A 16,187-nucleotide genomic window follows, 5' to 3' on the forward strand; every position below is an offset into this window, starting at 1 on the left:
AGGGTCCTGGGTTTCACTAAAATATCAAAACCTATTATCAGTTCATATGATGACCTGGAAATTCCAAAATAAATCACACAGTATCAAAGCCTCTTAAATATCTTAATTCATAAACTGGTATCTTTTTGAGTGTATTTAGTGTCTTTTCAAAGCTATATCATGACAAAAACTCCACTGTCTATCTAGTACTTTAATATACTCTAGCTTCAGTTAAGTTTAAAAGGAGGTGTTGGAAGTAAAGAAATATTGTGTACAATTTATCGATAAAGAATTTACAAAAGATGCACAGAAGAGATAGACCATTCTTTCACAATGGGATACACTGTGTTGCACAGCTAGGAATAACATAAAAATATTTTGACTGCCACTATTGTATTCAGCAGTAATTTGAATTCAGTAATTCAGAAAGAAAAGCATGTTTCATTTTATCCCCATAATATCCCAATCGAATCATGAAGACTGAAGAAAGAAAACATAGTAGAATACAAAGCAATAGGCCTTTTTAAAACATCCAGGTTGCTTGAGGGGGTTCTTTACAGTACTTAGAGATTTTTTAGAAGGTTTCTGAGATCTCACCTTTTTTAGTAAGATAATTCCTTCTTGAGTCTCATTGTTAGTAATCATGTCAAAAACATCCGAAGTATCTCCTTCAATGAAATAGTTCATGGCTGCATTCTCCCCTATGTCGCTGTCTTCTGCAAAGACCTTGCCTACAGTAGTGCCCACAGGAGCCTCTTCAGAGACACTCATATAGTAGATTCCTAAAGAAACAAATACTGGCACAGGTTAGTGATCTGTCATGGTTAACAGCTGCTGTAGCTATGATGGCCTGAGGCTTTCAGAAAGTTCGGAAAAGCTCCCTGCTTTTATTAGAGCAACGGATCTAATCCATCAATGGATAGATCTTGGAGGCAGAGGACAACAACCTTTCCACTCATGAGTCCTCCTCTCTCAACCCACTTTAGCAGTAAGTAAAGAGCTAGGGACAAGGGGTAATGGTTTTAAACTAAAAGAGGGTAGATTTAGACTAGATACAAGGAAGACATTTTTTACCGTTATGGTGGTGAATCACTGGAACAGGTTGCCCTGTCCCTGGAAACATTCAAGGTCAAGCTGGATGGGGCTCTAAGCAACCTGATCTAGTTGAAGATGCCCCTTCTCACTGCAGGGGCATTGGACTAGATGACCTTTAAAGGTCCCTTCCAACCCAAACTATTCTTTGATTCTCTTCTATGATTCTATGAACCAACAGGGTGAAAAAGCAGTGGAGGGCAACACTTTCCAACTGCATTTCATTAGTTCTTCCTGACAGACCAGCTAGCAGCTCCCATGTCTGCTAGAAACTCCCTGGACAGAGAAGGTCACATCATTTGCCAAAAGGTTTACAGTATCTGTAAGCAAAGAATGAAGAGAGGATAAAAAGAAAGAAGCTGAGTGAAAATGGTACTAAATATCCCGTTGTCCAGATTTTAGGCTTAGGTACAGCAAACTATATGGAAAATAATTTGGTAAGTCATTTGCTTCCAAAGCCTAGTTATAAACACACCAGGCTTGAGGTCTTCTGTAATGATAGGTTTTCTTTTCCTCTTTACTTTTGAGATTTTGTGTGGGATTTTTTAAATTTAATTTTTATTTAAAACTGTATGATGACGTCAAAGCACAGACCTGTCTCGAACAGTGAACTTAATGGAGTTCCAGTATATCTAAATTTCCTCAAAGCTTCAACTAGTATAAGTAGCCTATACTCACGCTGTTGAAATTTAGGTGGATTGTCATTGATGTCAGAGAGGTTGATGGTAACAGTGGCTGTTGCTGAAAATGCCCCTGCTTGCCCAACCATATCTTTGGCTTGAATGATGACCAAATACTGATCTTTTGTTTCTCTATCCATTTGGGAAGCCATTCTGATGACCCCTAAAAAAGAAAAGTATCATGTAATAACATATAATAGTCTCAGTTTTTCCAACATGTGACCATATAATATGGGTATAAAATGCATCATTGGACACAGTTATGAACTTACATTTGAGACCATGCACAGCATAACTGTCCTAATACTGGGAATTAGTACTAGTGGTAACATCTATGCTGTATGACAGATCCATATGCATACCTAGACTTCTGGCGAACAGAACACACCATATATCTCCTCTCCCATTATAACCAGCTTTCTTCCCCAGAAATCGGGACTTTGGACAGATGTCACATATCTGTGTTTTTTCCAACATAGAGATAGTAATGTCACACAATGAGTCAGAGATGTTAACCCAGAAGTGGTCCCACATCCATTTGTTGTATAGGGTAGTCAGAATCCAGCTCTTCTCTTTAGCAAGATAATTTGTTAAATACATTGTTGATTCTCTAGAGATAAAGAATTTCAGCTTCCTATGGGAAAGAAAGTTTTGGCTGTTTTTTTTTTCACTCTAAGAACTATGCAAAGTTATACAAGTGTAGGGTGATATCAGTTGATCTTTGTGTTGAAATGAATGCAGACATTTTTGCTTGCATCCATTTTATGTTAGTTTATGAATGTTTTCAATTTACAAGATCATTTGTAGTACCTGTCTTTGGCTCCACAGAGAAATAAGGCTGTCCCTGAATGAGACTGTAAAGCAGACGGGCACTATTCCCATAAGAAGGGTCATCACCATCTGTAGCTGTTACCTGTGTAACTGACGTACCTCAAGGAAAAAATGAAATAGACTATGTTTATTTTCTTCTTATATAAATTACCACATAAAAGCATAAACTCTTTAAAAACCTTTTAACATACCAGTTATATTAGCAAGCAGTCCTGAAAATTTACAGGAGCAGACAGCACTTCTAAAATTTGTCATTAAAAAGGGAAAATATTTCCTCAGAAACTATTCTTGCTGCATTCAGACTTTCAATTAAAATAAAAATAAATAGTGTAAGACTTTTCAGAACTATATTTATACTGTTTAAAATTCTACATGTCTGATGCCTTTTCCCCTAATTTCTGACACATGAATGGAGTATAACAAACTTTTTTTCTCCTTCTCTTGTATGTTCTTCAAAGTATTTTATGGAAGTTTCCCATGGGAATAATAAAACACAGCCACTTTATCAGCAGTAGGCCCGCTGGTGATAAAGAAATTAAGTGTTAGCAAACAAAGCAGCCACAAAGTATAACAAGGCTCTGATAATTTTTTTTTTCTCTTTGAGTCTTTAATGAGACTGTCCTAGTGCAAGAGTGACGGCAAAATCCCCAGTGCAAAGACACAGCAGAATCAGTCTGCAGAGCTTGATTTCATTTCTGGCTGGAAGGCGGTTATATCCTAGATACAAGATTGACAGCAATCTCACAAGCTCCGTCAGTGATGATTGTCCTTTGAAAGAAAATATTCACAGTAGCATCACTTTGTAACGTAATCATTATTTTTGTCTTTTTTCCTCATCTAGGTTCTGCATAAGAATACAAATATCACTTGTGACTAACAGCAGAAAATCAAACTACTTTCTAAAAGTTTCTGACATACAATCACATGGTTGCACCTGCTTACCAATATAGCTGTATAGTTATGCTGGAGGAGAAAAGAAGAAGAAATGATGGAGTGCAAGGAGTTAGAACAGAAACACCTTTTTTATGACAAATTCAAAGTTGATAATTATCCCCATTAAAACACATAAATTAATTTCTGAATTTTCTAGCAGGTCAATAATTTTATTTTTAAATGGAAATGAAGATGGCTTTCTCATAGAAGGATATGCTGAATGAAATATTTTGATTATTAAAAAAAAATATTTTTTTGCATTTTCTCTCATTTTATTCAGCAACAGTTCAAGTGATTCCATAATGCATGTTGTCTTCTCTCAGAGTGGAGGTACACTAAAATGTTATTAATTGCCACCAATTTTAGAGTTATATGTCCTTCAAAACATACCCACAATACCAAACTTCTGACCTTTAGGTGTGTATTAGATGTGTGCATAGAAGTATACACATATATGCTGTTCCCTATTCCTCTGGAGAAACGTTAAAGATGAAATGACAAATTAATATTTAATCAGGGCACTTATGTGCTTCAGAAGTAACAGTCTTTTTTAATATGACTGAAAAGTGAAGGAAATCTTCAGCTACACAACTGTTAACTTCTCATCAGCTGCAATCTATGAAAACTGTTCTAACTAATACAGGAAATTAATCCTTTAAGACAATTTAGCATGACTAGAATGTAGTTGCCTTGGGAAAGAAAAAAAAAAAAAAGGGGGGGGGGGGAAGAGTGCTAGTTAGAAAGGGATCAAGAACTTTGAATAATCCAATAGGTGTAGTCTGTTATAAATGTCATTTTCTACTAAACCGAGGTACCCATGACTACATTTCGAAATTGACTCATTTACAGCACCATATTTAATAAATCAGGAATAAGATCCAACATATATGGGACTGCAATGCTTTTGTGCATCTCACTCATTTAAAGGTAGATTTATTTTCTGCACAGTTTCTAACCATTAGAAGGAAATGTTGAATCTAAGCCAGTATTTGCTGCTTCTCTAAGCCCCAGCCAACTTTTCTGCTTGCCTGTTGACTCTTCCAGAGTCTAGCAGAAGGCAGGACAGAAGCACGGAATATGTCTAGTACTCAGTGTGATGCAGCTGCTGGCTACAATAGAAAGGTAAGAGGCATCTGGTAAAGAGGGAGCTGACCTGGAGGAAAGCAGTAACAGATCTCCTGCACTCTCAGAAGGAAGACTATTTCTAAAATGGGATGGCATGAGACCATGTAAAGAGAGGGCTATGGTTTTAACATTTTTTCAGCCCAAAGATTTCATGATTGTTGTATGAACCTCCACATTAAATATGGACTATGTAATAAACAGAAGAAAAATATTATCCTAGGTTTAGAATACTTTTTCCATTTTTAACTTTTCACTGCTATGAAGCCTGCATTTCTTTATACATTTAACCCAATCACAAAAAATAGCAAGACGTTTACTGAATGGAATCTTGTTTACCTAGACATTTGTATTTGAGTGATAGAAATTACAATGTTAATATTAGGTACTCAGAAACTCCAAAAAGTCATTTTTGGTAACGCCATGTTTGGGAGAAGTATAGTTGATCAGATACAAATAATATATTGTAGAACAATCCATTAACACAGACCCACCATCCACAAACAAACAACAACAACAACACACAAAAAAACCCAAAACAAAAAACAACAAACCACCAAACCCTTAACTCTTGACATTGCAGCCATGACATGATGTAATTGACAGTCAAACTATGATACTATGATATAGTTTCACAATATTTATGTGAAAATGGATATCATAGCAGAGGCAAATTAACTAAATATGCCTGTGAGCTTTCAAACAATCATTTTGAATATGAGAGTCTGTGTGATGTTGACATAAAGTTTAGCCTTAAACATATTTTTTATGTACACAGCAAAGTCTTACGCTGGATAGTAAACATGCTTACACATTTCTTGCTTTTTATTATCTTTATTTAAGGCAAACTACATTTTGCTGATTGCTGTATAAGATTTTTCTTTGCATTTCTGCAGCCCTGGTTTTACCCTTCCTGGGCAAAACATAGTGGTGCCGTTTATACACTGCAGGCTACTAGGTAAACTGTAGGGCCTTCATATGACAAATAGTTATTAATTTTTCTAACTAGAGCTTCAATTCTATAAAAACATTAAGTATGATATATTATTGCATCTAACTCTTAACCATTCCATCAGATATACTGTATTTGTACAAGTTTAACAGCTATATGGAAAACACTTAACATAAAATCGTACCAAATGCCTGAGGGAAAACCAGTCCTGTGTTCTCAGAAAAGTCCATTTGCTGACAGGCTTTTCATTTACTGTGACACCTGCATATAAAATCCTAATAAAATTTAGTAGTGAGGATAAGTAGAGAGCTAAGAAAGAAGTAAAATGTGTTCTAATTTGTTGACTCATTAGGATATATATATATATTGATATTTGTACCTAACTTTAGACAAAATTATCTGTGCTTAATTTCTGTTTTTCTGCAATTCTCTGAGGCAAGTGGCTGGCTATAAATTATTTTTTATTGCTTTCTTATGTCCAGACAAAATGTTCACTAACAGTGAGCTGTTTTCCCAAGTATCGAACATGCTTCCTAAGTGTGTTTTCTGTGATGAAATTACTAGGAGATCCCAGGTCTAGCATCAGTGAGCTGAACTGATGCTAGAGAAATCTGAAACAGATCAAAGGGCAAGCCTCTCTATTGCACTGCATCACTCACATAATTCTGGTCTGCATCCCTTATTATGCAAGAGGATGTTTTGTTTTACTGAGAGAAAAGCCCTGATATAATGAAACATTATGGTATCAATGATACAAATTTTAGTTGGTTACTGTTTCTATCTACTGGGAAGGTAGAAATCTCCTTGCAAGGATGAATGCTTTACTGTGCATACTGAAACAGGTTTCACCTCAGAATTGCAGTCCTTACCCTTTGAGAAGCAGAGCAAGTAAGCCCAGAGAAGTGTCATTGTGTGTGGCTCAGCTGTTTCATGAGTTGGAGTTGATCACTGTTAAGGTATATACTACCATACACCACTCCACTTACATGCTATATGAAAGACATACACATCAGTGTGCCAGTAGTGTTGTAGTGTCTACGTGGAAGAAGTAGGTGAAAGAATGATCTCTGAAATAGCTATGGTATTAGGGCTGGCAAGGTCAAAAATAGCAGCAGTGTAGAAAACATTTTAAGATCCATAGGACTGACTTAGATTCACATATCATACACTGGATGATTGCAGATCTGTGTTTACAATTTCAGGTAGTTTGCGTCTGACAGAGGAAGTACACAAGGATCTTATTTTGGTTTTCACCCATTCGGAAAAAATGAGAGGTGATGTTACTTCTGTTTTTTTTTTCATGTCATATATTTCTATATTTTATTGGAATGTTTTTTTAATAATCTTACCAGAATATCACAAAATATTTTTTTTCCAGTTTAATTAATCTTATGCTGGTGTGATACTGTATTTTAGGAATTTAAATATATAATAGATGACAGAGGAGACTGGATGAAGGCAGGTGAACCTTTCAGTTTTAGGGTATCAATTTATAGCAGACAAGTCAATAAAGGTTGAAACTTCTCATCTGTCAACTGCTTGTTGATGGTTTCAGGTGAGAAACAAGTACATGGGAAAAGATTGCTGCTGTTGGTTTTGGCCATAAGTACTGCCCTACTTAACTTTTTCCTTTTTTTTTCCATATAACCATCATTAAGACAGAATCTCATCATTAAGACAGAAAGATAAAATAGAAGGAAAACGTAACTCAATTCTTGATATACTTCTGTGAGTAGTTACAGGTTGGCGTGAGTATAAATCAACGCATACTAAATAATCTGCTATTTTAAAACCATTTTTATAAGGACCAAGTCTCTTGTAAGCAATGCTTTATCACAGGGGAAAAAAGAAAGGAAGAAAGAAAGGAAGAAAGGAAGAAAGGAAGAAAGAAAGAAAGAAAGAAAGAAAGAAAGAAAGAAAGAAAGAAAGAAAGAAAGAAAGAAAGAAAGAAAGAAAGAAAGAAAGAAAGAAAGAAAGAAAGAAAGAAAGAAAGGAAGAAAGAAAGGAAGAAAGAAAGGAAGAAAGAAAGAAAGAAAGAAAGAAAGAAAGAAAGAAATTGTAAATTTGTAAATCTGCATAAACCCAGATAAAAATATCCAGATAATTCTAGACAATAAACTATGTCCATTATTACTGTGAGAACATTAAAAAAAAATATATGCAAATGTCCTTGACAAGGCACCTGTCTTCTATTCTCCAAACTTCAGTGAATGAGCAAGATGCAAAGGCTAGAAGTAACCTCTGAATAAGTGACTGATAATGTTAGAAAGACCAAGGGATAAGATGCAGAAGTCTTGAGACAAATATGTCTGTCTGCATGGAAGAAAGTAACAATGAAGAAACAACCATACACCCAAAAGTGATTTCCCTGGTAGAAGGTGGTATAAGCAGGGCGACTAGGAAGCAAATTGATTAAACGGATGCCTTTTGTAGCTCTTGCTGGTACTGATGCTGACCTACTGCCTCCTGACAGAAATTAGAATATTCACCCCACTTTTGATTAAACCCCAGGCATGAATATCCTTTTCTTGCAAGTGCTATCTAGGCTGTCAGAAAAAGATTAAGTTTACAGCTTCCTGTGAAAGATTCGCTGAATCTATCCTAAAAGTTGAATGGCTAATGCTCAATGAAACATAGTTTTTATTACTTTTTATGATCACTGATGCTGTTACATTAATGACCTCATTAATTCATACAGTTTTAAGTAGTACAATATTTGGATTTCTTTTCAATATTATTTGGTATAGAGACAACCAAAAGAGATAGAGGTTTGAATTTAAAAGATTACTGGGATTCTTTCTGTAAGAATTTGGTTTTCCTCTGAATTTGAAAATAGTTATTTGGAGATAGCACTTTCTATAACATGCTTGTTTATGTCAGCTGCATTCACACTTCGGGGTTTTTTAAGGATTTAAATGTATGTGTATACATGTTAGGTATACATATGTGCATGTACATAGATATATATATGTATACCTATATTTGCCAGGTGTTGACTTTGCTTCATTTTTATTGTATTAAGTTTCCAGATACATGACAGATCCTAGTACAGGTCTGTTTGAAAGTGTGGAGGTGGAAAAGAAGAGGTGCAGGAATTAAGGTGTTCCTCTTGACAGAAAATTGCCATTTATGTGCTTAGGAAATTGGAAGTCCCTTTCACACAATCTAATCTAAACAAAGAGAACGTGATAATTGGGAAGAGGGTTGGCAACGTAGATAGGCAGGCATCATACATGGTGTTACTGCGGTCATCACATCAGCCCCACATCAGCTCCATACCACTCCTGCTCTGAATCCATTACTTATAGGAAGGAAATTAACCCTATCTCAGGGGATAGGGTGGGGGTGGTAATTTTGAGTGCCTGTCTTGTGGATGTGATTCTTTACCAGTTGCAGTACAAAATGTTTTATATTACACAGGGTATAATAAAGACATATTGTTTAATCGCTAAGTAGAATCACAGTATACTGAAGGATACTGTTCAGTACTTTTCAGTTCAACCAAGCTTATATTTATGTCCTTAAAAGAGCCAGCTGAGGTCAGAGGACTTTAAAGTTTATGTGCATCCTACTCCTCTTTCAGATTGATAGAGGTTTGAAAAGCTGACAGACAGGTTGTAACAATAATCATAGACTGACAAATTTTCTAGAGACTAGGATGCTATACTGTTATGGTTCAACTCCAGCTGGCAACAAAATACCACTCAGCCACTTTCTCACTCCCCCCTCACTCAGAGAGATGCAGACAAGAATCAGAAAGTAACGTAAAACTCCAGGGTTGAGATAAAAACAATTTAATAAGTAAAGCAAAACCCACATGCACAAGCACAGCAAAACAAGGAATTCATTCACTACTTCCCAACGGCAGGCAGGGTTCAGCCATCCCCAGGAAAGCTGGGCTCCATCACGAGTAACGGTTACTTGGGAAGACAAACCCCATAATGCTGAAAGTCATTCCCCCCTTCATTCTTCTTTCCCCAGCTTATATACTCAGCATGATATCATATGGTACGGAATATCCCTTTGGCTAGTTCAGGTCAGCTGTCCTGGCTGTGTCCCCTCCCAGTTTCCCGTGCCATGCCCCCACCCCCCCCCCCACCCCCAGCCCTCTCACTGAAAGGGTCCAAGGAACCAAAAGTCCCTGACTTAGTATAAACATTCCCCAGCAACAACTAAAACCATCAGTGTGCTATCAGCATTGTTCTCACACCAAATCCAAAACACAGCACCGCTAAGAAGAAAATCAACTCCATCGCAGCTGAAACTGGGACATATACTGATTGAAAAAGTAGTGAAATCTGTCAGTCCCAAATCTTTGCAGTATCAACTGGCTATAGTACTCCACGTATTTTGAATGGTAATGTTATATTTTTAAACAAGTACAAATTTCAAGGCTGAATCACTGATGGGAAAGACAACTCTCGATAGTCAATCCAAGCATGTATTCAGATTCTGTAAAAAGACTTAGATACATGTAAGTACCTAAATATTTAAAGTCAAGGATGTTAACTAGAGGTATGCACAACCTTCAGTGTAAGCATATACCTTTCCAAATTTTCAAGCTTGTAAAATACTTTGCTTTCTTCTCACTGAAAAGCAGTCCATAAAATATGCTATTAACATTTTATATCAACATAGCTATCTAGAAAAAGGTCAGGAAATAAAAGAGTTTAGTTCAGGGCATGTCATACCTTCAGGTGACATCTCTGGAACAGTGGCAACATAAGGTCCATCCAAGAACTGTGGTTCATGATCATTGACATCTTGAACCTTGATAATAAATTCTGATTCAGGTTCAACAGGAAGCTGAGTGCTCTTGCTAATTGCTTGTGCTCTTAGAGTGTAGAAGGATTTCTCTTCTCGATCAAGCTTTTGTATCACATAAATTTTGCCATTATTTTCATCAATAATAAAAATGCTTCCAGCTCCCTCCCCAGTCAAAATGTATTTTAGCTTGCCATCCTGCTTGTCTAAATCTGATTTCAGCTGCAAGTAAAAAACAGAAAAATAAGCTGCATTATAAGAGGAATAAAGTTTTGGGATATTCATTTTAGGTTTTCATTGTTTTTATTCTACAGTGAACCCTGTGATTAGTAAGCTTTCTTGGATACTAATATTTAGAAAAGCATACTGTCACATTTTCAGTCAGTCATGTCTCAGTTTTAAAGTATTGATATAACAGAAATATAAATGCATGGTAAACCTTAAAAATGATGCTTCAGCCACTTTGAAGTGAAGGGAATGACTGTAAGTACCTACTTTAAATCGTTGCTTTATCATCTTCCATAAAATTCTGCTGAAAATGATACAAAGGTCATTAAACATTATCTACATTTTTATTATTATGAACGCCAAGTGTACTTTATAAGTTTTATATATTTTTTGTACTCAGCAATACTAAGTGTAAATGAAAGACACTGGTGTTCTATTTCTGTTGAAATATTGTATTGAAGAGATGAAAAGCCGTTCTATGGTATAAGCCTGTATTATTTATTCTAAAACAAATTGATAGACATTTTCCATTTCTTTCCAGGATGATCTGCATCCTCTGTTTTTTACTAGGATGAACACCCTCTGATGAAGCTGAGCCCTGGACACCATTGCGGTCCAGCTGCATTTGTTTATGCCAACAAAATAGTTCTGTTAATGCTAACAGTACACACCAACACCTTTTTAATAGCAATAACTTAATTTCTTAAAATGTCAAGCATCCAAAGTTGAATTTTATAGGAACAACAATTTCTATCATATTTTTATTTATTTATTTATTTTGGGTTTAGAACAAAAGATATCAAAATGTCTAAGAGCCTGGATAATAATTGAAAAATCCAATGTAACAAAAAGAAAAAAAACCCAAGTTTTATTAAACCTGCTTCTCCTACAAAGCAGCAAGTTTAAAATTTAAATAATATGTCTAGCTTTTGACTTTGATAATCTCACTGTTCTTCTTTATGCTTATTGACCCCACAGCTCAGTGTAGGATATAAGGCCACAGGATGGGGAAGAAGTGACTATGAGGTGTAAAAAGGGCACATTTCCCTATTGAATCTACTCAACATATTTTGTAATAGCTTTTAAAGCTGCAAAAATAATTTTAACTTTTCTTTGGAACAATGCCCATACCTTTTGAAGATTTTCATAATGCATAATTTTCTGCATGCATTAAATGGATAGTTTATTCCAAAGGCGATGAGGACACTGCTCTGAGGTATGAGGAATAATTTTGAGTTCCTGCTCTGAGTTCTGTCACAGTATTTAAACCCTAGATTATACAGAGTTAATTCCTCTTGCCAGTACAAGACAGAATTTTCAAGGCTAGGGAGTTTAGAACCATTTCAAACATGAGCAACTTAAAGCCAAATATTTTCAACACAAGTCGTTGTGTGCAAAACATGGAGCAGGTTCACCACTTTATGAGTGATCTGGTAGAACTTAATTTTAACACCATCCAAAACTGGCATCTGGATAAGGGGCACCACAGTTTCTTTTTGAACGATAAATCTTGGTTTCCTTCTCATGAACCTCAGGGCATGGAAAAGGTGTTGAGTATCTACACCTTTAACCTAAGATGGGGTTCAGATGGGATCATAGAGTGTATCAAACTCTTAGAGACGGGAAGCATGCCTCAGACTGGCTTTTTAGACATAACTTATGTTGAACCACTTCACTCAGAATCATTTCTCCCCAAAAGATTGACTTTGACCATGACAAAGCATGCTGAAGGTTCTCAGTTTACCTGTTTTAGTAAGCTAGACACGAAAAAAAAAAAAAAAATGTTCTTCCCATTGTAAATGAGAACTGGAAACAAGAATGTATGTACTTGTCCTCACATATCTGCCACTGCAGTGCTGATGGATGGGGTTTTTTTTCTTAAACATGATAGTGGGAAAGGATTTATGCATCTATTTTAAATGAAATTTGAAGATTGAGCTCTGAATCTGACTGTGAAAAGAAGTTGATGTGGAATAGTGCCTTAAAAACAGAGACTGTCTACCTTTGTATTTTTGTTGATACAGTTTCCTTCAGGGCCTTATTTACTAAAAATTCGTGGTTTGGTCATAGTCTATAACTTAGTTTCCTGAAAGCAAAGTATATTCTACTCAATAAAAAGACACAAGTAAATATGTCTGATTAGATAATGGTTAGACTGTAATAAATTAACCATAATCTTCAATAAAAATTCTCCATGTTTTACCTGTGAGAAATAGAAAGGAACTATTATGAATTTTTTCTAAAGCTGTATGAAAATACGTGACATTTATGAAGTCTTTTTACAGGAAGCTGTTTTCCAGCTATGGGAAAAGTAATAATAATTAAAAAATAAGTGTGTCTACACTTGTTATTTCAGAAGAGAGACATCACACTTCCATAGTAGTTAGTTTGAAGGGGCTGTGAAAAAGTAATTAATGAATTTTAAGCACTTTACCCTTTGGGCCAAATTAAATTTTAGTGCTAGTTAATTAGCAGTTAAACTTATTTTGGTTCATTCATCTAGAAAGTGCCTTAAAGAAAAGAAAAGTAGATCTCAAGATAAGAATTACTTCTAGCATACAAATACGAATAACATTCAATAATGATTAATAATAATAACAATAATAATAATAAGCAGAGGGAAGAAAGGCACAGATAAAACCTCATTAAGGCAATTATCTTCTAGCACATTTTTAAAGGAGGGTGAAAAATAATTGCTCACTTTGCTAACCCAACATTAATCTAATGAACCATGCAGATTCCTGTAGTTTCTCAGTAGTAAAAGGATTTAGTATTAATCTGTTTCATTAAAAATTAATGAGGGGTAAATCAGCTGCTACTTAGTGTAATAGAAAATCAGACTAAATACTGTTTGTAAACTACACTACACTCAGTTTGGCTGCTTTAATGCTGTGCCAAAAATAGCACAAGCAAATTGCCAGATGTTGATAAATGAGTCCTTAACTTTCATTCAGAAGACAGAAAGGAACTTTCAGCTTGATATCTCTATCTGTTGCGTATGGAACTAGTTTTAGTAACACAGTGAATGTGGGGTTTCCTTGACAGCAGACCTAGGTGAAGGAAGGTCTGTGGTACTGTCACAACCTCCAGCTCTTGGATCCGTACTCTGACCCTAAGTAAGGTCACAGGAAAGGAGAGATGTTGTGCCCTGATTAAAACTTCCTGAGCTCCTCTTTCTATCTTTCTTGATACTTTCAGGTCACTGGAGATGTTTGGTCTTCCAGGTGAAGGTACTAAACTGCTAATCAGCACAATAAATCTAACCTCGTACCATCCTTGAATGATTACTTATCATACCTGTCCAACATACACAGGCACCGTTGAAGTCTGCTCCTCAGTCACAAGAAGTGGCTCACTTTTCACCCAGCTACGTTTCACTCTTCGAACTGCTGTGAAAGGCTGATCTGTGCTTTGAGCACTGCGGTTCTCTGTGCTTGGAGAGCCAGGCCAGAGCTGAACCAGCATTAGCATGAGAGATAGCAGTGCAGAGCAATTCATGCTGAACCAGTCTTTCAATCAATTTTCATCTGTGGAAGAGGAGAAAAAAATAATAAAAAAAAAATGACAAAGCATCACTTTTGGTTTTCTGCTTTTACATATTGATTCTGTGCAAATGTAAAAGCTCATCTGCAGTCTTGAAACTTCCTCCTCTCCCTAAAACGAAAGAGCTGAAACAAAAGTCTGTTTCTGATTAAACCAGAGATTGTCTCAGACACTCTGGCATGAAAGTCAAGTATTCAACTTTCCTTTATGAATATCCTACATAGGGACTTTCTATGAAAAAAAAGGAAAATCATCCTTCAATTAATTCATCTTCCAAATTAAGCTGGGTAATTGCATTGTGTAGCGTCAGAATAATTTGATTGGAATAATTGTATGTTTCTGCTTTCTGCTTAGACAGGGCTCATTTCAGCAGCAGCCACAGAACTGCCTGAAGGGTGCACATCAAGCCTTAGTGGCCCCGATGAGTGACAGTTGAAATAGAGTGGTGTAGATATTTTTTTTAACCTCTTCTTTCCCTCTTTCCCAACTCAGCAAAATGCCTGTAAAAATGCAAAGGTGGTAGGGTACTATGAAGAAACAGCAAAAATGTACAACTTTCTCCTTCCTGGTCAAAAGAAATCCTCTTAACTGATTTTACCAAGTCTGACATTCTTGTCTTCAATTAAACAGACAAAGGGCAAATGCATCTTGAAAGCTGTAGGTTTCTGCATCTAGTTTCATTGCCACAATGAAAGTATTCTTTCAGAAAATGAAGGCTTTGCACAAACGGTATGCTGTTATTGACTTTTCAGTGATGTAAATTAAACTAAATTTTAGATAAAATGTAATGCTCAATTAAGAATGGTCACCTTCTATAAGGCAAAAAAGGAAAACATTGAAAATCCTTACCACATACATTTCGGGTCGTAAAACTTTACCTGGCAAAGACATTAGTGATTTTATTCCAGGCTTTAGCATTGAAGAATAACTTTTCCTACGCAGAAGCAGTCTGTTTTATGAATTTATCACATGCCAGTCAATTTGTAAAACACACTGGAAAAAAATATTTGGCTTCATTTACTTTAGGCCTGAAAAACCCATTAGCCTTTTTCCTGTCCAGGATAAAATATGAATTTATGTATTTTAAGATCATGATTTTAAAAGTAATGTTATTGATACCCATGCTTATTCAAAGGTAAATGCCATAATTGCTTAAAATGACAGACAGGTTGTATAGACAACTGTTTCTTTCCTTCCAGCAATTTTACATGACGTTGAACATTATTCTGTTAAAAAGTAATCTGCATATGCATATTTAGTGAGAAAAATGAAGGAGTTCTAATAGTAAGGTATATTGAATTGCCAGTGTTAAAGTGCATGTTCCAGTTTCTTAACATTTTCTGATTTCCAACTGTAAAGCTGTAACAGTGCAAGATGACACTTGAATAGAAGGAATGTGACTTGGGTACTTTCTCATTTCAATTTTCTGTGGAAAATTTGTATTTTCTTATAGCTGCAAGAATAATATTTGTTACATGGAAGACAAGGCCAACAAAGCTCAGCTTGGCTCTCAAATAAAGCTTGAGTGAGGTTTAAAAGGCTTAAGGGCCCTGGAAAGTCTCTCTGTATAACAGGTATATTTAACACTAAACAGTAATTTCCACAGAAGCCAATCCCGAAAATGAACATTTTTATTGCAGTACTTACCAAAGGACAGACAACTCAGACAATGAAAGCTGAATAGTCAAAGGGACCTTTCTGAGGTATCATAAAGAAATTTATTTCAATCATTATTTTAAATGAGGAGACAGGTATTCAGCCTGGGCCACAGCAAATGCTTCCGTCTACCCATTAGCTGGTGTTTTGGCCACTTGTTCAACAAATTATTTCAGGTCTGTGGGCCGGTATTTCATGCAGAGTGAATGCCAAACAGGCACTCATTATCAAACTCACCTGCCAGACACCTTGTATACATATCAACATAGGGAGGGTACAGAATATGGCTACACTGGTCTATTGTTGGCCATCTTTTAGCAATACAGTCAGCAGTTAGCCATCAGCAATGAGGAGCTTAAAGAGCATAATTAATGTTTCGGTCCATTTCAGTGTCGCCTCTTTACTGA

General features: G+C 35.9%; 1 protein-coding gene across 4 annotated transcripts in view; it reads right to left on the reverse strand.

Moving 5' to 3' along the window:
- Positions 1–16,187, reverse strand: part of LOC119145436 (cadherin-19-like) — a 69,040-nt gene that overhangs the window by 26,748 nt on the left and 26,105 nt on the right. For all 4 annotated transcript variants that reach the window (XM_037381906.1, XM_037381904.1, XM_037381903.1 and 1 more), the window contains 5 exons: positions 13,879–14,108; positions 10,281–10,575; positions 2,562–2,681; positions 1,750–1,914; positions 577–761 (listed from right to left, as the gene is read on the reverse strand). In XM_037381906.1, the coding sequence (XP_037237803.1) occupies positions 577–761; positions 1,750–1,914; positions 2,562–2,681; positions 10,281–10,575; positions 13,879–14,079 (966 nt within the window). In that variant the 5' untranslated portion in view covers positions 14,080–14,108. The remainder of the gene's footprint in view (positions 1–576; positions 762–1,749; positions 1,915–2,561; positions 2,682–10,280; positions 10,576–13,878; positions 14,109–16,187) is intronic.

This window comes from Falco rusticolus, chromosome 3 (genome assembly GCF_015220075.1).
Source record: "Falco rusticolus isolate bFalRus1 chromosome 3, bFalRus1.pri, whole genome shotgun sequence".
NCBI lineage: Eukaryota > Metazoa > Chordata > Aves > Falconiformes > Falconidae > Falco > Falco rusticolus.